The following is a 22735-nucleotide window of genomic DNA, read 5'->3' as shown; positions in this document are numbered from 1 at the left end:
TTTAATGACTTATACTCAGCAAAGGCCAATGTATAATACTCTTGCTGATGCCCCACGTGGTCAGCCCGAGGGACTCATGGATGGCCAGTATTTACTGTAAAACAAAACATCGTTTATCTTCCTATTACCCATGGAAACATGATATTTAACATGTTTATCACACACACAAAAAAATGAACAGAAATCTGTTGGCTGTGACTTTTTCATTGCCTGCTTTCTGAAACCTTTGATCTCCCTTTCTAACCTGCTTTCCAACCTGCTCCTGATCTTAGCTCAAGATCTCTTGCTCTGTGTTTGAACTTAGTCCTTAATACTCCCTAGGTACTGATATTTGCTTTATGCATAGCTACAACTCACATTATCCCACTGGGTTGTGGGCTTGGGATACTCACGGTAAAGGTCTCTCCTACTTTTGCTGCTTCCTGGAGCCCTTTGAATGCCAGGACCACTATCGGGTTTGCCAGGGACTTGGAAGGAACCAGAGAGTGCTTAATACTTGCCCATCTCTCTGCCTTCTACCAACTGTTGTCTGGTTTAGCCTTCAGGCATAACTAGGCGAGTGTCTTTCTGAATCCCAGGGCCTCAGATGGATCTGACCAATCATGAGGTGCAGTAGGCAGGGTCCTAACAGTCTTGGAACAGATGATTTTCTACTCAGCCTCCATGCCCTGGAGGTACCTGTCCAAAGTCACCCAATAAACATGCTTTCCCTGTTTCTAAAGAAAGAGGTATGAAGGAGTGCTGCTGCATGCTATAAATCTGAACTGAGGGCTAGTGCTATACGTGCCATTGCTGGGAAAATGTGCCAGGCTAATTGCAGGAAGAGCTGAATGTTATTCATCTCTCTGACCACCACAGTGCCTAGAAGGTGCCTAGGAAATATCATTTGAATTTAACTGAATATGATTTGTAATTGTAAATCAATGTGTGATCTCATCAACAAAAGCTGTACTGCTTATGTACAGTGTAGTAGATATATAGGACTTGTAATATATGGCCTGCCAACCCTTTTATATCTAATATTTATCTTACAGATATTAATTTTCCTGGTATCCTCTTTGGAAGGCCTATTGGAAAGTATGTGCGCTTTGGGATCAGAAAGACAAACATTTGAATCCCTCTCCACCACGTATCAGCCTTGTGCTTATATTTCTGTCTCTCTCAATAAAATAAAGGTAATAAAACCTGTCCTGCTGGACACTTATGAAGATTGAGTGTGATAATGTAGGGAGTTTCTCTTTTTCAATAGATAATTGATAAACTATGCCTTTATTATTTCATAGCTATTCTCCCATTTGTTCCTCATCCTCTTTGCCTCAAAGAAATAAGCAATAATATTTTGTCCCCAAAATGAAAGGTGAGCAGTGAAATGACCTGCTGCATTCACTTAACTTTTGAAGGGAGAAATCAAGACTAGGATCCAGACCCACTGACCTCCAGTCGCTGGCTTTCTGTCAAACATGACTTGAATCACAGGGGTGGAGGTGGGGTTCCAGCCATACCATTCACCAGCTGTATGGCTGTGTACACATCCCTCTGTGTTCCTAAGTCTCATTTCCCTAATCCTTCACACTGGGGTAACAATGAAATATATCTTATGAGATTGTTTTAAGGACCAACTTCAGTTATTTAAAGCAGTGGGTGCTTAGCAGGAAATATGTCAGAATCATCTGAGAAACATTTTGAACCTGTCCCTGCACACGGCCACCCCTAGAGGTTTGGGGGTACACATAGGCATATGTGTTTCAGCAAGGCTTTCTCAGGTAATTCTGATGTGCCGTAACTCACCCCAAACTCCTGCCTAGAGAGAACATCTGCTTCTCACTAAAACGTTCCACACAGATGTGAAAGATTGTTAGTTTCCTCACTGGCCTACATCGTATGGAGTCCTTAAGATGCTTATAAAATGGTTGTACTATGGAGGAAATATCAACAATCTCTCTTGGGTCGTCACATATGGTACAGCAAATCTGAGCTGTACATTTCCAGCTGTGTGGCCCTGGCAGGTTACAGAACCTCCCTAAAAATCGTTCTCCTCAGGGCTAAAACAGGGTGGACTAGTGCTCAGGGTGAAAGATATGTACTAACAAAAGGGCACTCCTTAAACCAAGAGGACTTTCTTCAGCTGAGGAGATGGGAATACAGAGAGCTCAGGACATGTGTCCAAGATCAGACAGCTTATGAGTGGTGGCCCTGGACTTTGAAGCCAGGTGCAGTGGACTCAGAGCCAGAGTTCTTACATTCTACGTTGTCCTTCACTCATGCAGTAACAATTTATTGGGTGCCTACTATGTGCCTGTTGCTCACCTAGGGGGCTAGACTGCACCAGGAAAGCAAACAGACAAAATCTCTTGTTCTCATGGAGCTTTGGCATTTGAAGGTGATAAGAGCTATGGAAAGAAATTAACAAAAGGAAAAAAATTAAGCATAGAGGGGGATTGGGTATGTAGAGTTGGAGGTGGAGGTGGAGGCTGGGGGAAGATGGTTCCAGGCAGGAGAGCAGCCAGTATGATGGTGCTGAGGTGATGGTGGGCCTGGCAGGTTGATGGAGCAGCACAGACGGTAGTGTGCCTGGGCCTTGGGAGGGCACAGCTGAGAAGTAACAGATGATGTCACAGAGGCGGTGGGTGGCAGAGTGCAGGCCACTGCAGGGCACTAAAATGTCTTTGGTTTTTACTCCAGGGTGAAATAGGAAGCAGTGAAGGATTCCGAGCAGATGACTGACTTGATATCAGTTCTGCTAAGGGCAATAAGCCAGGCACAGAAGGATGAATACTGCATGATCTCACTTGGATGTGCAATGCAAAAGAGTCAAACTCATAGAAGCAGAGAGGAAGGTGGTGGTTGTCAGAGGTTACAGGGTAGGGGAGGTGAAGAGTAGCTTCACCATAAATGGGCATAAAGTTTTAGTTATGCAAGATGCTGAACACAGGAAAAAATATGTTTAAAATGCTGAACACAATACCTGACACTTAGTAAAAGCTCAGTGTAGCCGTTGTTATTACTAATTATTGAAACTTGTGCCTTATTCAGATGTGTGGTGAGAGGGTGAGTGTAGGAAGGCATCACAGGCAGGAATTTAGTCGCTGTCCTACTCTCTGAGACACCTTCTAGACCCTCCTAGATTTCACCTTGTCACAATTTTCACTGTGGCAGAAATGGAATTAATGGGAATCCATTCCTGGCTATATTGACATGTCAGATGGGAATGTAAACCTGAATCAACATGGAACTGATAGCAAACTGTTGTGACATGTGATGCGGTTCAGTGTGCATGTGTGTGAGTGTTTAATGCAGGTCACTGGTGTTGCATAGTCCCCCTGTAAAAGCAGGAGGACCCACCCAAAATTTGGTTTGGATGTTGAGGCTGATGACAGTCCACACACCAAAAGAATTTGAGAGAAAGTATATTACTCACAGGAGGGACTCCGGGGAAGAGTGGAGCACGTGCAAGCAAGTCCAGGTTGGCTTGGGCAAAGCAGAGGTAGTGGGTTTGAGACTTTGTAGTGGCTAAGGAATGGGACTGGGGAGAATTTCCTGCACTTGGGAGATTTAAATTTCCTGCTGGTGCCAAAGGAGGTGAGGTCATAGGCCTTCTTATCAGCCTGTCCAGATGTGAGGCCAAAGGGAAGGGAGGGTGAGGCCTAAGAGAAATCAGCAAACATCAAAAATGCAGTCAGACTATTACAATTGGTTATAAAGAGAATAAGAAGTAAATACCGTGGAAAATCTTTTTAAAGTAGTGAATAACTGTCATAGCAAATTGTTACTGATGTAATGACTGAATGTACTGATGTCATGAATGAATTAACAAAGAAACATTTTACCATAACCTGATATAGAGGGTGACCAATCCTCTTGCACCTCTGGCCTGAGGGATTTGCTATCCCTGAAAGAATGCCTGAAGTTGGGAATGCCCTTCCCTTAGGACTTTGAAATACTCGAGCCAAGAGATAGCATTAGGCTGAACCAAGCATTTGTGGATTTGGAAAGAATGGGTTTCATTCATTCATCATACTAATCAAGGGCTTATATTGTGCCCAGTACAGTCCCGGAACCTGTGACACAACACTGACTGAGAAACAGTTCGTTCTTGCAGGAAGATAAAGAAAACAATTTCAACCTGGCATTATGTACTACATAATATGGATAAATGCTTTGTTTGGAGAAGGTTAGGGGTCTGATAGCACACAGCCAGGATGACGGTGGAGGAAGTAAGGAAAGAGAAGTGGGGTTGGAGAGAACAGGGCAGACTGAAAAGATCATGACGAGGTAGAAGTGACAGAATGTGGGTGAGGATTCAGCGGAGGGGTGGAAGAGAGACTAGGACCGGGGATTGCCCCATGCTTCTGGCACAGGCATCCTCGTAGAGGGGGGTGCCCTTCTCTGAGCTAGGTAATACCCACTGAGGGGCAGACTGGTGGGGAGGGTGTGGGTTTATCTAACTTGGATATGCCGGGCTAGAGATGTGGGACCTCCAATTTGATGCATCCTGAAAGCCGCCAAGGAGAGAGATGTGGACTCCCAGTAAGGTTCCAGGGTTTACAGGGAAGTCCGCTGGGACTGGAGTCCTGGCCACGCATCAGGTCAGCTGGGGAGAGTGAACATGGTCTGACAAGGGGCAGCACACCGAGGAACGTCTTGAGTGGACTAGCACAGAAGTGAACCTCTGTCAGAAGCAGATGCTGGTGGCTTTTGGCATGGATTTTAAGCACTGGCATTAGCAGTCTAATTTCCTCAAAAGCATGGAAGGCAAGGGTGGGATGGAGGGCGCTGAGAGGACACAGTGGTAGGTAGTCCTTGGGGAGTCACAGAAATAGTGGGAGGCTGGTGGCCACCATGCTTTCGAGGGAGGCCTGGGCTCCCAGTTTTCATACTAGATGAGAGCAAGAGCCAAGAGCTACCACTTGTAGACAGTGTGACCCCGTTTTCCCACAGTGGCGTGGCCTCAGGACACTGGGATTACCCTTGTGGTTTGGTGTCTCCTACCCTGCACAGATGGCTCTGGTCTTGGGTGAGGTTGGGAGGAATCACCTCACATCTGGTGGGGAGTTAGTGCCAGGTATGGTTTAAAGGGATATTTGTTTTCATCTGCTCACCTGGGCTTGCAGAAGAACATGACCACCTGACTGCTTTGACATGCGAGGGGCCAAGAAACAAGGACATGTGACACTGTCAGCGTCACCCGACTGGAAGTGACCTGCCCAAGTGTGAACCAGCTCTAGTGCAAAACGTGCTCCTGGAGAACTGGGTGTGTGGGCTTTGGGGCAGTGCAGATCTGGATTTGCAGTCTATGTCTGTCTCTTACTAGCTGTGAGAAGTGGGGCCACTCTGAGTGTCTGTTTTCTTCTCCTTAGAAAGGTGAGAATTGTTCATGTGGATAAAGACAAATGCAGGTGTGAGTGTCTGGAGGCGTTCAGGAAGAATTAGTCAGCCTGTACTTCTAGAATGCACTTCATGGGCCCCATCTTTATCCCCCACCCCCACCCCATGTGCTGGATTCCTGCATTGCTTTGAGCCTGTGATAGTGACTTGGGTGCTGACAGTATGTTGAATTCTTCTGTGCAGACACGGGTCTTGAAGGGAGAAGGGATGGGCACTATAAGTCATGTTGGGTCCTTAAAGTTGAGCAAGTCCTGTGGGTTTTTTAAATGTCCTATCTTACTTTTATTAGTGCCTCTCCAAAGGGAATGTGTAGGGGATGATCTGGTGTGTTAATGGCCCTTGGCAGAGACAATGTGGTGGAGAAGGAGGAACACGACCTTTGGGTTCTGGCTTCTTTGCTTTCTATTACTGTGACCCAGGGTGAGGGTGAGACTTCTCTTGGGCTTATTTTCCCACTTGGAAACGGGCATAAAATCCAGGTTTTGTGGGAGCCAAATTTGGGAGCCCTGACTAAGAAAAAGAACACAAGATTATGAATACAAAATCAGTTACAAAGCTTACATTTAGAATGAGAAAGGAAATCACCACAAACTACAAACTAAAAACCAAATTTAAAAAAATACCAAAAATATCATATAATTTAGAAAAATAATAAACTATTATTATTTAGCTGCTAGGCATACCTTGGCAATACTGTTTTTCCTCACCTTTTGTGCCTTATTCCTGTCTGATTACCTTTTCATAGAATAATAATTTTGTAATATCAATGTCTGTAGAGAGAATAGAAAGATACTATATTCTTTCCTCTTGTATGCTCATCAACATTTTTATTTTATTATTAGAGTATTGAGAGGGTCTTAGCTTCACTAGTGTGTAAAATTTTGGGAAGCCTGTCAATTAAAATATATATATATATATATATATATATATATATATATATATATATATGCTGTATTCAATTATTCTTGGATATACTTGTATTTTTATTTAAAGTTTATTTATTTATTTTGAGAGAGACAGCACAAGTGGGGGAGGGGTAGAGAGAGAGGGAGAGAGAGAGAGAATTCCAAGCTGGCAGCGCAGAGCCTGATGTGGGGCTCAAACCCATGAAACCATGAGATCATGATCTGAATGGAAACCAAGAGTTGGACGCTTAACTGACAGAGCCACCCAGGCACCCCATTGGATAGTACTTGTATTAAACACTCTCTGAAATGAGAGTGTTCTTTAATCAGCTTGTCTTTGATGTTATATGTAGTCATTTTCAATGTGTCAATTAGCAAAAACCTTCCAATGAATTTATATGATTCCCTCCTCTTCATTAATTGGATTATCAAATAATTCAGGAGCTTTTTCATGACTTCTATTCAGAATTGATCTCTTCCTTTTCAGGCTTGGCTACATTTGTTTGTGATGTGAATTTTGTTTTTTGTTATAATTGTATCTTAGTGTTGGAATAATTTCTTTTGATTTCATAGCTCATGTATTTCATGAATTTATTTGAATCTTCTCTCCACTCTTTAATAAATCTGTGATCTGCTACCTCAGGGAATGATTGAAGAGACACCATCAGATGATATGAGTGAAGACACTTTATAAATGGCAAAATGTTATATTCTTATGAATTACTATAATTCCTTCCCCACCCCCACCCCATCTCTGCATCCCTGCATATCCCTAGCTTTGCAGACTTCAGTGTCACCCATACAGAGTGGGCAGTGATGGTATACAAATGACTTACTGGTTCTCTTCCCAAAAACTAGGAGGACGGCAGAGAATGGAAGTGGACTATTAATTCTTTTTTGTATCTGTCAGTTTATATCATGTTTACTCTTTGGGGCAAACAAGATAAAGTATGACACTTAAATTTTTCTTTAAAATTTGCTTTTGGGGGCAACTGTGTGGCTCAGTCAGTTAAGCATCGGATTCTTGATTTTAGCTCAGGTCATGATCTCATGGTTTGTGAGTTCGAGCCCTGTGTTGGACTCTGTGCTGACAGCATGCACGGGAGACTGCTTGGGATTCTCTCTCCCTCTCTGTCTGTCCCTCTCCAGCTTGTGCTCTTGCATGAGTGCACGCACTCTCTCTCTCAAAATAAAGAAATACAAATTTTAAAAAGAAGTTTGCTTAGCATCTGACTCTTGGTTTCAGCTCAGGTCATGATCTCACGGTTATGAGTTCAAACCCTGCATCAGGCTCTGTGTTGACAGTGCAGAGCCTGCTTGGGATTCTTTCTCTCCCTCTACCCTTCCCCCACTTGCTCTGTCTCTTAAAATAAATTAACTTAAAATAATTAAAAAAAGAAGATTTATTTTAGAAAAAATAATCCCAGAATTTTCTTTATTTCTGATAAGGGTCTTTGCTCAGGGCTTCAAAAGTTCACCTGTTTCTGCAGCCTGTGCATGCCTTCTGATGATGTAGGCATTTAATGGAGGTTACTCCTGCTTCTCCCTGCCTCTCCCCACCTCCATACATTGGTCCTGGAAATGTGTCTGTGATAGGAGACCAGGGCTGGACAAGTGTGGCTCAATCCACATTTTATCTGTTATTTCCCCACAACAAAGCCCCTGTTCCTGAAATCTTTTCAGGTGCATCTCAAGGGCAGATTTCCTGCATAGCTTGGACACTGCTGGAGCTTGGATTTAAATGCCAAGATTAAAGCAATCTACCTTTAATTATTTTTAACACTTATTCATTTTTTGAGAGAGAGAGAGAGATGGAGAGAGAGCACAAGTTGCGGGAGGAGCAGAGAGAGAGGGAGATGCAGAACCTGAAGCAGGGTCCAGACTTTGAGGTGTCAGCACAAGTCCAAAGCGGGGCTTGAACTCATGAACCATGAGATCATCACCTGAACTGAAGTCAGACGCTTAACCAACTGAGCCATCCAGGTGCCCCTAAAGCAATCTGCCTTTAAAGGAATATTTTTATATTTGAAAACTCACCCTTCAGGGATAATTTTATAGGGTAAAAAATAAATGAGGGAAATTAATTTCACTTGGTCATTATTTTTAACAGGATAATGGAGCTGGTATACCCTTAAAAATGTGCCCTTCACATTTCTTTATTACTCTAAGCATAGTTAATTAAACCCTGTAGATTCAGGTGGGCTGTCTTTGAAACAGAGAAACATCACCTCCTCCTGCCAGTCTTCCCTGATACGCTAAGGCAGCGTCAGAAGCCCCTTCCTTTCTTTCCTTCCAGCTGCCTAATATTATGTGTTCACTTCCATCATAGGACTCATCATGTTAGTACTATTCATCTACTCATCTGCTTCTCGTACTAAATACCAGCTCCTTGAGGGCAGGAACTATGGTTTTCATCTTCCTTCGGGCCTTGCTACCTGTAGGTGCTCACTAAATCCTTCCACCTGGACTTCCCCTCTAGTGGGCTCCTGGTGCATACGTGAATGCTGCTGAACTACAGATGTCCTTGACAATCTGCCCTGGGGGCTCAGCTGTTCCCAGGTAGGTGATCCCTGCTGTAGCGCAGACCCTCCAGTCTCTCATATCTAGGCCAGGCCTGATGATTCCTTCTGGTCTGGATGGCAGTGGCACTGACATGTTGGATGGACCTCTCTGAAGAGATGAAGGTTGCCACCCATGGCCATGAAGGCTGATGAGATGATTTTCCTTGTGAGTTCAGGCTCTTTGGTGCTGTCAACCCCCCTTGGAGTGGGCTTGCAAGGATCTCCCTGCAAGGACAGGTCTTGTTGACTACCCAACTAGTTGCTTCTGTTGGGGCTCAACTTGAGGTTAAGGAGGACTTGCCCAGGCCCAGCAGTGAGGTTTTCCAGGGAGAAGATTCCAAGAACCTGGCTACAGGTTGCTCCTGGTTAGCATCATTCCAGAAAGAAATGGTATCAAACCAAGATGGTGATGAATGGTTCTTGAAAACATAGGAAATTGGGTTTTGTGACAGAGCACTAATTTCCCCCTCCCTCCAGCCCAACAGCCACAAGTAAACATGTACAAACATTCCACTCAGTATTTCACCCAGGTGAAGAAATAGCCAAAACCCAGGGCACCTGAGTAGCTCAGTTGATTAAGCCTCTGACTTCGGCTCAGGTCATGATCTCTCAGTTCATGAGTTCAGGCCTTGTGTCAGACTCTGTGCTGACAGCTCAGAGCCTGGAGCCTGCTTCAGATTCTGTGTTTCCCTCTCTCTCTGTCCTTCTCCCTGCTTGCACTCTCTCTCTCTCTTAAAAATAAATAAACACTTAAAAAAATTTAAAAAAAGGAAAAAAAAAAAAAAAGAAATGGCCAAAACCCAAGTGCAGTGTAGGAAAATTTACCCAACCATGATGTCTGTGGCTCCTTCCCAACAGAAATGCTGAGCAGGGAAGGCGAGTGTTGATTTCTGAGGAATGACAACTCTCCAAAGTTGTTTAGGTGGTGATATTTGGTGTCTCAAAGTGTCTCAGCCACTGCCCAGCCCCGGATATAGACTTCTTTGCCTCAGAGAGCAGCACCTCATTCATTGACTTGTCAGTTCTGTCTCCATGGTTATCCTGGGATCCAGGCCACCCTTGTCTACCTCCAAGACCACTGCCTTCCTATGGGTTTCTCACTTCCACCCATAACCCTTCAACCCATCACCCAAATGGCAGCCAGAGCAGGCTTTTAAAAAATATAAATTAGATCTCATCACACTTGGCCACACATCCTGCTCCTTGATGGCACCATTGTTTTCCCACTCAAGAACTTTTTGCACATGTTCTTCCCACCCTCTCTTCAGTACACTCACTTCTTTGCCTCCCCCAGGCCTCAGCCCAAGAGTTACTTATTTAGAGCGACATTCTCTGCCTTTCCTATTGAGCTATTATATGCCCTCAGAGTACCCTCTACTTTTCCTTCATGGTATGTATTAAAATTTGTAATTATATATCCATGTGTTAACTTTTATTCTCAGACCATACTGTAAGCTCCATGAGTGCTGGGGCAATGTCTATTGGCTAATCACTGTGTATCCAGTGTCTAGTATCATGCCTAGTATGTAGTAGGTGCCCATCAAATATTTGTTGAATGGAAGAATCTGTAATAACTTACTTTTAATATAATAATGTAACTGGGCAGGGGCTGCGGGGCTTACATGTTATGAGTGAAAGAGTTAAGAGAAAGCCTCATACATAATTATTTTTATCTGATAATTTACATAAGGACCAAGGACTGAGGCTAAGATTTAAATCCATCCACCTTGGAGTTAGATGCAAAGAAACATGTTTGATACACAAGAATGGTTTCCATGGAGGCCAAATAAGAAGGTGGAACATCAGGATTCCTGAGAAAGAAATTACTCAAAGACAGAATTTCTCAATATCAGCACTATTAACCTTTCATGTGGAGGGCTTTTCTTTATGCATTATAGGATGTTTTAGAGCATCCCTAGCCTCTACCCACTTAATTCCATTAGTAGCTTTCATTTCCAGTTGTGACAACCCAAAATGTCTCCAGAGATGATCAAGTGTACCCTGGGTTGGTGGTGCAAAATCATCCCCAGTTGAGAACAACCACTCTAAGAAAATATGCGACAGAGTGAACAGATCCCAGGAAAGTCCTGAATGCCAGAAAGGAGAGCTGGTTCTGGATACATGGAGGTAGCTGATGTCAGCACCTACCCTATTCCATCTACTATGTTGGCTTATATAAATCCTGGAAGGTAAGCATTGGGTCACTAATGCTCATGAGGTTTTGGGCTGAAACGTTGTTGCTGTGGGAACCTTTGCTGTCATCTGCATAAAATACTGAAAGAACTATTTCCTCCTGGCTTCAAGGGGCAGCAGCCTGTTCCATATCAGTAGTAGCATTCAGGACACAGATTCACTGCTGGCATAGACCCTCTGTGGAAATATTGGTATCTGGGGCAGTACTGGCTGCTGCATGGAGTGGCCATATTCACTGATCTTGAGATAAGAGTATAAAGAATTCCTTGGAATTCCCCTCAAATTTTTGGGAAGTAGGATTTTGGGAAAAGGTTGACTTCCTGCAATTAGCTGGCAACAGAATTTACCCACCATCAGGAGTTTGTAGTAAAGTCAAAATTATAATCACCTCAAAGGCTGGTGAAACTGAGGATGCTTGTATTTGCTGCTTGCTTTTTAACTTACAGAGTCTTGGTTTCATTTGCTCTTCACAAAAGCTCTTCAAACAAGCTCCAGTATTGCTATCAGTTCCTCTTCTATAGATAAACCAACTAGCCAGGGCACCACTATCTTGAATAAAACTAGATCCCTGGGCTCCAGTGCAGACCATGATGTTTCTTCCTTTCAGCGGGATCCTTTAGCATATCCTGCTCAGTGAGAGGGTTAGTTTTATTCATTCTGCCAAGGTTGGTCAAGGTGAAGCATAGTCCCAGGTTATGACTAGCTCTAACTAGTGAATTGAGAAAAGTAAGAAAATGGATCCACATGTTTGTAAATTACTATATTTTTAGAGTCTTGTTCTTTGTGTATATATTCAGGAAATATTTGTTGGCAAAACAAATAAATGAAAAAATAAATATGAATTTATGTGCAGAGCTGCTACTGGTCCATCCTCATAGTGGGTTGTGGCCATAGCATAGGGTGACCAGCTGTTTTGATCAGGACTGAAGGATTTCCTGGGATTTGGGACTTTCAGTACTTGTCTTGGGATAAGCTGGTCACCCCACCATAATAACTCTTGTAATATGGACAACTAACCCTCTTTTCATGTAGTAGATTCATTAATTTCACAAACTTGTTGAAGTCTTTCTCCACGTCAAGCAATGATCTAGAGATTAGAGACACAAAGATGAATATTATTTAGTCTCTGCCCTAGCACTCTATGCTTAAATATTACTTAAGTACTTACTATGTGTTAAGCTTTATGCTAGAGATGGTGCTGTAACAATAAGAGACATGACACTTGTCATTAAGATGCTCAGAATTCAGAGACATGCAAACTGATAATTTCTCGGCATGGTAAAGAAAGCTATGATAACTGTAGGTACACGGTGTGCAAGATGAGGGTCCTAAAGTTCAAGCAGGAGGTGAATCAGGGAAGACTTTCAAACGGAATGATGTGGAGTTTAAATAGGTTAAGTAGAAATTTGACAATTAAAGAAGGAAAGTAAATGTAGTATGAGAGGGCATGGACCACCTGGAGAGGTAGATGTGGAATGAAATGGATCTACGAGGAGACCTCAAGAGCTAAGTTTGAGAGGTAGCTGGCAACCAACAGGCCTTTCTGGTGAGGCTAGGCAGGACCATTCCGCTGGTGTGTGGGCAAAGAATGGAAACTAGTGGGAGCAAGTGTTGAAAATGTAGGTCAGGGCTAGACCAGAGTGGTCATGAATGCTGGGCTAAGGAGTTTGGATGTCATTCCATTGGAAATGGGGCTTATCTGTGGAAGTATTTTGGCAGAGCCAGACCGAAGAGTTTCTTTTCACCTACTTTGACCTCCTCCCTCCCACGTCCCAACCAAGCTCTCCTCAGCCAATATTCACAACACCTGGTCAGAGCCAGACTCATTCTTGTGGTCCCTTTTTCCTTCCTGTGTTTTGCACATTCCATTCCCTACCTTTCCTCTAGTGTGTACTCTTCCAGGTATCAAAGCTCCTAATAAGTTTTGGCAGAAGCAAAAACTTGATAATGATTTTCTGGGAGTAAAAAAAAATTGCCTCAGTATAGATTATTGGGTTATTTAACTTCTGCTAAAGGCCAAGGGGTCTAGATTGTGAGAATAGCCTGTGGATGACCTGCACTGCTCTTAGATTCAACTTCTGTGTTTTCACAAGTTCCTTACACCACCCCTGCCGCCAGGCAGTGTTCCTGAAAGGGAAGTAGAGACAATCTATGGAAGGAAAAAAAGTATAGGAAATTCTCTAAGCTTGATCAGCCTGAAGAGTCAATTACCCAGAGAAAGACTGAGCTGGTACAGGCTCTTCAGAGTGCACTTCAGGAGAAAGGAGGCATGTATGGCTCTTCTAATGGTGGGCCTGTGCCTCAGTTTCCCTTCTGTAAAAGGCCTCTTTGAAATTGAATGGTCTTTGTAGTAGCTTAGCTAGCAAGTTGTTCATACATTCGTAAACTCAGAATATATTATTCTCCATTGTGGTCAGTTTTGAGGATACAAAAAAAAAAAATGAAAAGTCACATCTCTGCTCTCAAGGGTGAGACAGACAACTGTGACTGTATGTTAAATTGAAAATGGGGTAGGGGCCTCTCTTTCTGCCATGCAAGGTAACTAGGTCTAAGTTGATTTCAGCCTAGAATGGTCTGTTCCTATGAATTGCACAAGACCTGTACATTTTTTAAGTCTCAGCCCAAATGCTGTGACAAATCTTGTGAAGCCTCCCTACCTACCCAAGGCAGGCCTACCCAAGGGCTCTTCCTGTTTTCCTGTCTTCATGTCTTCTGTGAGTTCTTGAGGGCATGGGATATGCCTTTATTCTTTGAATCTTTAGCTCCCAGCACAGGACCTGGAACATAGCAGGTGCTCATTAAATTCATGATTTAATGAGAATGAATAAAGCTGGTAGGCCCATTAGCTTGGGCAGATGTACACTTCACATTCCATGTCACTGATCAATTCAAAAAACCTGTCAGGCAGGGAGGTAAGGTTGTGTTGTAAATAGTCGTGTTGAGTCTTTTTTGGGAGAGGGGGAAAAGGGCCTAGAAAGGTAGATGCAAATTGGATCCATGTGCCAAGAACCAAGAAGTTCATGGGAGGGTTTCCAGTTAATCTGGTTGAGAATTTGACGAGGGGCGTTTAAGGTAGGACAGTGACACCTAGTGGTGTAAGAAGGACTTACCAGATGTCCAGCTCCTTCCAGGTCATCTGTGACCTCCTATCCCCTGGTAGGTCAGGACTCTGTGATGATGATGGGACTACTGGTCTCTAGGGTGGAGTGGATGGACTGTCAAAAGCACATTGTGCCTATAGTTGACAATAATGTATTTATAATTAAGCCTTTGTTAAATTTTCTGTTCTTATTGCCATTTTGTATGTGCATGCACACACACACACACATGCACACATCCAGTCTGATTATGTTAAGGGCCAGACTACATGATCATAGAAGCACACTGTTTAAACTTCTTTGAGCCCAGAGAATGAAAAGGACCAGCCCAAAGAGCTAATTAGTCCCAGAGACAGGCCAAGCATCTAGGTTTTCTGATGCTCAGAAGTCTTTCCTCTTCATTCTTCCTTTCCTAATGGCAGGACAAACCAACTTCAACAGGGTAGAATTATGTTACAGTGGACACAAAGGCAACCTTGAAGAGGAACAAAACAATAGGAGGGGAAGCTTGAGAATGTGTCCAAGCAGAGTCATACTTTCTCTGCTTTAAGAATGAAAGTAGAGGTGGGATGGAGCACTCTGGAGAAGCCGCTCCTCCTCTGCATGCACCCAGCACCTGCAACCTTCCCCATGCCAGCTCAGGGCCAAGAGCAATTGTCTTTGTCCCCATTTGAAGGACTGATTTGACAGTTCACATTAACATTATATTGCAAATGATTCTTAGTAGGTGCAGTGGTGGGAAGTATTAGAGTCATCTCAGGGGCTCAGTCCCTTACAGGAGATCATCCCACCCCTAGCTGAGAAGATTGTGGCAATGGAACCAAAGGGGACCATATGTAATCTGGGAGGAGCCTGAGCTAGGGGCTGGGAGGAAATTCACACAGAGACTCCTGGCAAAGGGCAGTGGTCAGGAGAGTCTGTTCTGAATGGAACACAGAGCTTACTCTGAATTTGTTGAAAGTGCTTGGTGGAAACATGTAATATCAAGATGCTCCAAGGATGGGTTCTTCTGTAGAATCTTCTTCAGTTGATGGTTGGTTATTTAATTTCACAGTAGATAGAATTCTTTAGGGATTTTGAAAATGAAAGGTATTTGAAAGACAAAGTATATAGAAATGACTAGAGGCAAAATGGTGTGCTAGTCATTCAAATTAGCCGACAGATCTCTATTTGGCTAATTCGTATAGGATTGGTTGGAAATAGGGGACATTTACTGTGCACCATGCACCGTGCTAAATAGTTTATGTGCATTTTATATTAAATCCTCACAACACACTGAGGTAGATGGTTTTGTTATCCTAATCTGCCATTGAGAAAACTGAGGCTCAGTGACTTGCCTGAAATCACACAGCAGGTTGTAAGGTCTTTGAGGGCAGGGACTCTGTCTTACCTCCCATTGTCTCCATTTGTTTGGGACATGATAGGGCCAACCAAATGCTGGTTCATGATGATGATGAGGGCATCTGACTTCTGACAAGGATGAGATGTCTCCCTTACTCACACCAGTTACTCCTTTGCTCCACTCCCAAGTGTAATCTGCACAAGTATTCTCCCACAGGGACTCTTTAAAATACACCTCACCTTCCTTCCATGTCTGGGAAAGATAATAGTGCCCTGAGTCTAATCTTGCCTCAGTTTCCTTGTCTATAAGATGGGGATAAAATATGACTTTAGGGGAAGTGAGATGTAAATGTACATCATTTGTGAAAGCACTTTGGACGCTGTTAGTCATTATACATATGGAATATGTTATTTCTTTTTTAAAATTTTTAAAAAATGTTTATTTATTTTTGAGACAGAGAGAGACAGAGTATGAACAGGGGAGGGTCAGAGAGAGAGGGAGACACAGAATCTGAAACAGGCTCCAGGCTCTGAGCTGTCAGCACAGAGCCCGACGCGGGGCTCGAACTCACGGACCGCGAGATCATGACCTGAGCCGAAGTTGGATGCTTAACTAACTGAGCCACCCAGGTGTCCCTGGAATATGTTATTTCTATTAACACTGTGATCTTAAATATTAATAATAATGTTCACACTTCCCTGAGAAGTGGACCACTTTCTCCTTACTCTGGACATAAAGCAAAATTGATCTTTCTTATTTGCATCTTGATTTTTAAAGCATATTTCCTTTGCTATACTTTTTATCCCCATAACTTATCTATTCCATTACTGGAAGCCTGTCTCTCCCACAACCTTTCACCCATTTTGCTTATCACCCCCCCACCACCCTCCCCTCTGGCAACATTAGTTTGTTCCCTGAACTTATGAGTCTATTTCTGCTTCGTCTGTTTGTTCATTTTTTTTTTTAAATTCCATATGTAAGTGAAATCATATGTGTTTGTCTTTCTCTGTCTGGCTTATTTTACTTAGCATAATACCCCATTTGTTGTTGCAAATGGCAAGGTCTCACTACTTTTTATAGCTCAGTATTATTCTATTGAATATGTATACCACATCCTCTTTATCCATTTATCTATTGATGGACACTTAGTTTGTTTCCATATCTTGGCTATTGTAAATAATGCTGCAATAAACAGAGGTGCATATATCTTTTCAAATTAATGCTTTTGCTTTCTTTAGGTAAATACCCAGAAATGGAATTACTGGATCATATGGTATTTGTATTTTTAAGTTTTTGAGGAACTCCCATACTCTTTTTCATAGTGATTACAGCAATATACATTCCTACCTACAGTACATAAGGGTTCCTTTTTCTCCACTTCCTCACCAAACTTGCTATTTTTGTCTTTCTGATTCTATGAATTCTGACAGGTATAAGGTGATACCTCACTATGGTTTCGATCTGAATTTTCCTGATGGTTATGATGTTGAGCATCTTTTCATGTGGCTGTTGTCCATCTGTATGACTTCATTGGGAAAATGTCTATTCAGGTCCTCTACATTTTTTAGTTGGATTATTTGCTTTTAATGTTTTAAGGGTGGAAAGAGACAACTTTACTACTCTTTCCTTCTCTTGACAAAGCTTGACTTTCAAGTTGGTTTTCTTGCTGTAGATGACAAAAAATTTACTTGAATGTCTGAAGCTGAATATTGCATTCTTAATATTACAACCCTAATCACCCACCACCACAGATAGATGTCTTCTGTTGATTCTAATGGGGGCTGAAGACTCCCTTGTTCTACCTTAAACCGGTGTTAATTCACATGTGGTGTCTGGACAGGGACCTGTCCATGGACTTTTTGTAACTAGCCTGTAAAAACATGCATTTGGAAATTGACAGCAAGCATCTAGAAACATTGTATGGCAATTTGGATAGTTATTATTAAATTCTGTTGAATCTCATAATAGAAAATAATGACATGCGTTTTATTTTTGTTTAATTTTTTAAATAATACATTTTCATTGCATTTTCTAAAATATGCATCTCTGATGGATTGGGAATTTTTTTTTTTTTAATATCATTTACTACTGGTAGTTTGAGAATTCCTGCTTTATACCTAAAAGGAGGGAGTGCAGTTTCTAGACTTTTATACTAAGTATCCTTCCTGGCCTTAGGAAAATATGCTCACTTCCTTCTCAGAGATCATACCCTGAGTTATGGTTAAGGATCTGATTTTGACAGGCCACAAAAGGTTCCATATACTCTTCCCCAAGAGAAATAGGTGTTGACTACTCCTTTCTACTTGGAAACTCAGGAAGGCCACTTTAATTAATGCTTCCTCAACAAGAACAGAATTTGCTTCTGGGCAACTCCTGGCTTTCACTTCCAGATACAGAGATGACTAGTAATTTAAAGATATGGCTCGTCAGGCACCTGTTCTATAAAATGAGGATTCTGGGGCTGAGAACAGATAAGCAACTTGTTCTAGGCACAAGGCTGTTATAGCTCAGAACCAATATTTAAACCCAGGTCTGTTTTCTCCAAGAGCACATGATGGTTCTAGTTTATCACAATTTGTTTTGGTGGGATGAGGTGGATTCCCAAGGTTCCTCAAGATGCCACAGAGAAACAGTTGAGGGACCTGGAGGAAGGGAGAAGACAAGAGCAGCTGGGCATGCCCAGGATGTGAGATGGGGGCGGGTAGGTTGGTAGGGTCAGATATTGTTGTGTGTTGAAGCATGTCAGCCTCTCCCCAGTTCACATATACAAGATCTAACTTCCAGTGCCTCAGAATGTGGCCTTATATAGGGTCTTTTCAGAGGTAATCAAGTTAAATTGAGAACATTAGGATGGGTGCTAATCCCATATCATTTGTGAAAAGGGGAAATTTGGAGGCAGACCCATGAGGAGGGAAGATGATGTGAATAGTCATAGGGAGAAGATGGCCATCTATCCAAGGAGAGACCAGACCCTCCTCTCACAGCCTTCAGAAGGAGCCAACCCTGCCAACACCTAGGTCTCCAACTGCAGCCTCCAGAACTGTGAGACAATGGTTTCTGTTGTTTAAGCCATCCAGCCTGTGGTACTTTGTTATGGCAGTCCTAGCAAACTAATACAGACATCCTGGACTGAAAAGCATTCTGACAGAGCCATAGCTTTCAGAATGGATAACATCATTAAAGATTCCAGAGATGGCTGGTCCCCCCAGTGGGAGAGAGAGAGAACTTCCTGCACGCTCAGATGGCCTACCCCATTAACATGTACTCATAGCCTGTCAGGGATGAGTGAATGAGGATGTTCTTTTCAAGCCTGTCAACTTCCCAACCCAGTTCCACCCCACTGCCCTGCCTCCCGATGAATTTCTGGCTATCAGTCATTCCTTCAGACCTGGCCTCCATAGCCTCTCACAAAGCAATTTTCACCAGGCACAACTCTATTAGTGTGAAATATATTTTCAGCATTGCTTTGTATGGTGCATACTTTTATTTTTTTTTATTTATTTATTTTTTTTAATTTTTTTTCAACGTTTTTTATTTATTTTTGGGACAGAGAGAGACAGAGCATGAACGGGGGAGGGGCAGAGAGAGAGGGAGACACAGAATCGGAAACAGGCTCCAGGCTCCGAGCCATCAGCCCAGAGCCTGACGCGGGGCTCGAACTCACGGACCGCGAGATCGTGACCTGGCTGAAGTCGGACGCTTAACCGACTGCGCCACCCAGGCGCCCCTGGTGCATACTTTTATAATAAATTGCTCTGAGTTAACCCAGGCCCTCATCCCGTTCTCCCGGGGCAAGCTGATGCCACAAAGTTCCTCTGAGTTCTGTTGGAAGGAAAGGCTGCTGAGAATGAGCAGGCTACCAGAGCGAAGAGCCATGCATGGTCCATGGAGTTTAAAGAGCAGGGCTCCACTGGCCATGGGAAGGCCATGGGAATAGGAAAAATGTTTTGCCTCAGAAGGGAATGTTTTCATAAATGCTACTTGTCATCCTGATTGGAGGGTCCCTCTGACTACATGTAGAGGTCCTCTTAGTCTCTTCTGGAAGCTTCTTGGAGACTTCTTCACTCACCTTATAAAACAACAATTTACTTTTCTCTGGAGGAATATTTTATCTTTTTTTTTTCTGTCATGGAAATCATTATCAGATAGTCTGCAGAGATGGTAAATGTTGGTCACTTCCATTTGTCTTCTGGATCAGCTTTCCCTGTGGAAGGGCTGCGTTAAAATCACTTCAGAGTTTAAACAGTAAACATTCCTTGGTTTTTGCTCCCTGAGGTACTGACTCAAGAGTCTGGGCTTATATATAGGAATTGTACTTTAAAAACATCCCCCAGGTGACTGTAATTTACAGCCAGGTTTGGGAACCATAGTTGCTCATTTTTTACATTGCTATTCTATTTATCTTTAATAATATTCATTGAACACCTTCCCTGTTCTAGAACCTGGGAAAAGACCTAGGAATATAAGCATAAAGGCACCATTTTTGTGTCAGTTTTAATGGGAAAGACAGGCTGGTAAGAGACATGTACCTTATAGCATAAAGTGCTTCAGTATAATTAGGCCCAGGAAGGCAGTGAGCATTAAATCTGCCTTTGGAGGTAGGACCAAGAGTAGGCTTAGAGCATTGGTTTTCAACTGGGGATGATTTTGTCCAGAGGAGATATCTGGTAATGTCCGGAGACCGTTTTGGTTGTCACAAGTTGGGAGGGGGTGATACTAGAATCAAGTGGGGAGAGGACAGGGAAGGATTCTCCTGAATATCCAGTAATACATAGGAAAGCACCCCACAGCAAAGACTTATCTGGCCTCAATGTCAATAGCACTGAGCTTGAGCAACTCTGGATTGGAAAAAGCTTCTTAGGGGGTGAAATTGGCAAGACATCCAAGGTTATGGAGAGGGTACTGCAGGGCAGAGAAGATGGCATGTCTGATGGCCCAGAGACTCTAAGCAGGCACTTCCTGAGAGCTGTGTGACAACATGCAAGCTGACACAGGCAATGACAATGACCAGGGAAGAAGCCAGACAGGTCAGACAGGATGTGGGGTCCTTGCATTGAGGAGTACATTTCTTCCTCATGGCTAGGGCAAGCTGTGGAGGGCTAAGTACCCCATTGCAAAAGCAAGCCTGTATTTTAGAATTATTACTGTAATAGAAGTTTGAGGGATACACTGAGGTGGAGAGCTGGGGGGTTGGGGAGGGCTTGGATTTATGAACAAAAACATGAAGACAAATGTTTGCAAACCCAGATTAAGTCCAAGAGTTGAGAGAATGTGTCAGGTTGGAAAGCAGTGGGGAGATGGAGGAGACTGTGGGAAACCCAGAGAGGTCAAGCCACTTCCTTAAACATGTACTTTTAAGCAACTCTGGTAGACCTGGACGTTTTAGCAGAAGATCTTAGTGATAAATGCATGCTGTAGCAATCCCTTTATTTCATGGGGCTGCACATATAACCACTGATATGCCTTGCACCACTTTCCCAAACACTACGTGTAGTTGAGTTTCCTCCCTGGTATTAAGAACTGGGCTGTCATCAATACTAGGATAAGTGAAATTTTATGCCCATAATAGCCCTATGAAGTTGATGTGATCCCTAATTTATAAATTTGACAACTGAGATGCAGTGAGCTTAATTACACAAATAGTATACCAGCTAGCTCTTACGGCAGAGCAGATCCACAACCCCCTCATCAGTGGCTTATCGCTGCTCATGAGTTTATAGGGAGCTGAATGACCTTGCCGATCTTGGCTGGACTCGTCCACATGCCTGGAGTCTTGGCTGAGAGGAACTCTGTTCCACATGGTCTCTCTTCTCAGGATAACACGATTATGTCTTCACAGCGATGGCACAGAAGCGACAGAGGAAGCAGAAATGAGGGAGCACTTTTTCAAGTCCAGGCTTTGAGCTTGCTAGTGCTGCACAGGCAAACCAAGTCACCCTGCTGAGGCCAGAGGCTGGGGGAGGGGACTGTGGGTTGCAGGGCTGTAGGCACAGGAAGAGGGAGGCTGTGAAGTCGGGCCATTCATCTGCTCGGTCTACCTCAGCAAGTAGTGGCAGGAGCCAGGATCTCAGATGCTTTCTTCAGATTCCAAATGGTGTGCTTTTTCCACCAGATTCTCCTGCTTTGAGAATATGAACAAAATGATAATAGTAATAAAAATATATACACCAGGTAGGGCTTTGCATCAGTAAAAAACGCTTTCACATATGCCATTATCTCACCCAGTCTTAGCACAGCCCTGTGAAGCCAGCAGAACTGACCCCTCTGTTCAAGGGAAAAGGCAAACAAATATTTGGAAACATAAAGAGCTCATTTTCTTGGTAAGCAAAGGGTACTTAGGCATCTGTAAGGAAAAGAGAACTCAATGCAAATGTGAGCAAAAGGCTGCAAACAGGCAGTCAATAAAGAGAGAAATGTAAATGGACAACAGGCATATGAAAGGATGCATAATACCATTCAAAATAAAAGATGCTAAATGTAAAAAGTAAGGTATTATTTTCTCCTAATCAGATTGCCATAGACCTTTTAGATTCCATGATACTCCATGTTGCTCAGGGGCAGGAATGGGGGCCAGAAATAGGAAGCCTTCTAGGTTGTCGGTGGTAGAATAAATTGGTGTTATGTATTTGGAGGGTGATTTTGGCAAAAGTGAGAAATTAGATGTATGAAATTTGACTTAACTATTTTATTTTTAGGAATTTACCCTAATGCTGTGGAGATAGACGCAGGGCATTCATAACGGCATTGTTTGCGATAGCCAAACAATGGAAACACTATAAGCCAATATTAGAGAATGGTTGTGAGCATTCTCTTCAGTGTTGTCCGGGCTGGAGGGCGGGTGTCAAGGAGAATGAGGCAGGTCTCTATATCCTGACATGGAAAGCCTTTTAAGACATCTTGTGAGAGAAAAAGAATTGCAAGTCTCTGTGAAGGGGATATACAATTTTCATTTGTATGAAATAAAACTATACATATCCATGTTTGTGCCTGAGAAGAAAATATCTCACAGGACACCTGAGAAGCAGTTGATAGTGGCTACTTCTAGGAAGAACCCTGGAGTGGAGGATGAAAAGGATAGCTCTACTCTCACTTTAGTCCCTTCCTTACTATTTGAATTATTTCCCTATAAACTTATAAAGGAAAAAAAAAAAAAAACAGAATGAAACATAACAGGGAACACATTGAGAGAAGGTTATTGCATTTGAGTATCATTTTTACTGGCATATTTTACCTTTTCTGTTGGCCAGTTTG

General features: G+C 42.9%; 1 protein-coding gene across 8 annotated transcripts in view; it reads left to right on the top strand.

Moving 5' to 3' along the window:
- The window catches only part of TMEM135 (transmembrane protein 135), a 364077-nt gene that overhangs the window by 314042 nt on the left and 27300 nt on the right, over positions 1-22735 (top strand). For 3 of the 8 annotated variants that reach the window (XR_006194180.1, XM_042907397.1, XM_042907395.1), the window contains one exon: positions 1035-1169. The exons of the other annotated variants lie outside the window; for them this stretch is intronic. Coding sequence is in view for 1 of the 3 variants with exons in the window: in XM_042907397.1 (XP_042763331.1) it covers positions 1035-1041 (7 nt within the window). In the remaining 2 variants the exon portion in view is untranslated. Of the gene's footprint in view, positions 1-1034; positions 1170-22735 lie in introns of those variants that run through there. 8 annotated transcript variants of the gene reach the window in all.

The sequence above is a fragment of the Panthera leo genome, chromosome D1 (genome assembly GCF_018350215.1).
Source record: "Panthera leo isolate Ple1 chromosome D1, P.leo_Ple1_pat1.1, whole genome shotgun sequence".
In the NCBI taxonomy this organism is placed as follows: Eukaryota; Metazoa; Chordata; class Mammalia; order Carnivora; family Felidae; genus Panthera; species Panthera leo.
The sequence above is the reverse complement of the archived record's forward strand: the minus strand, read 5'-3'. Positions and strand labels throughout refer to the sequence as shown.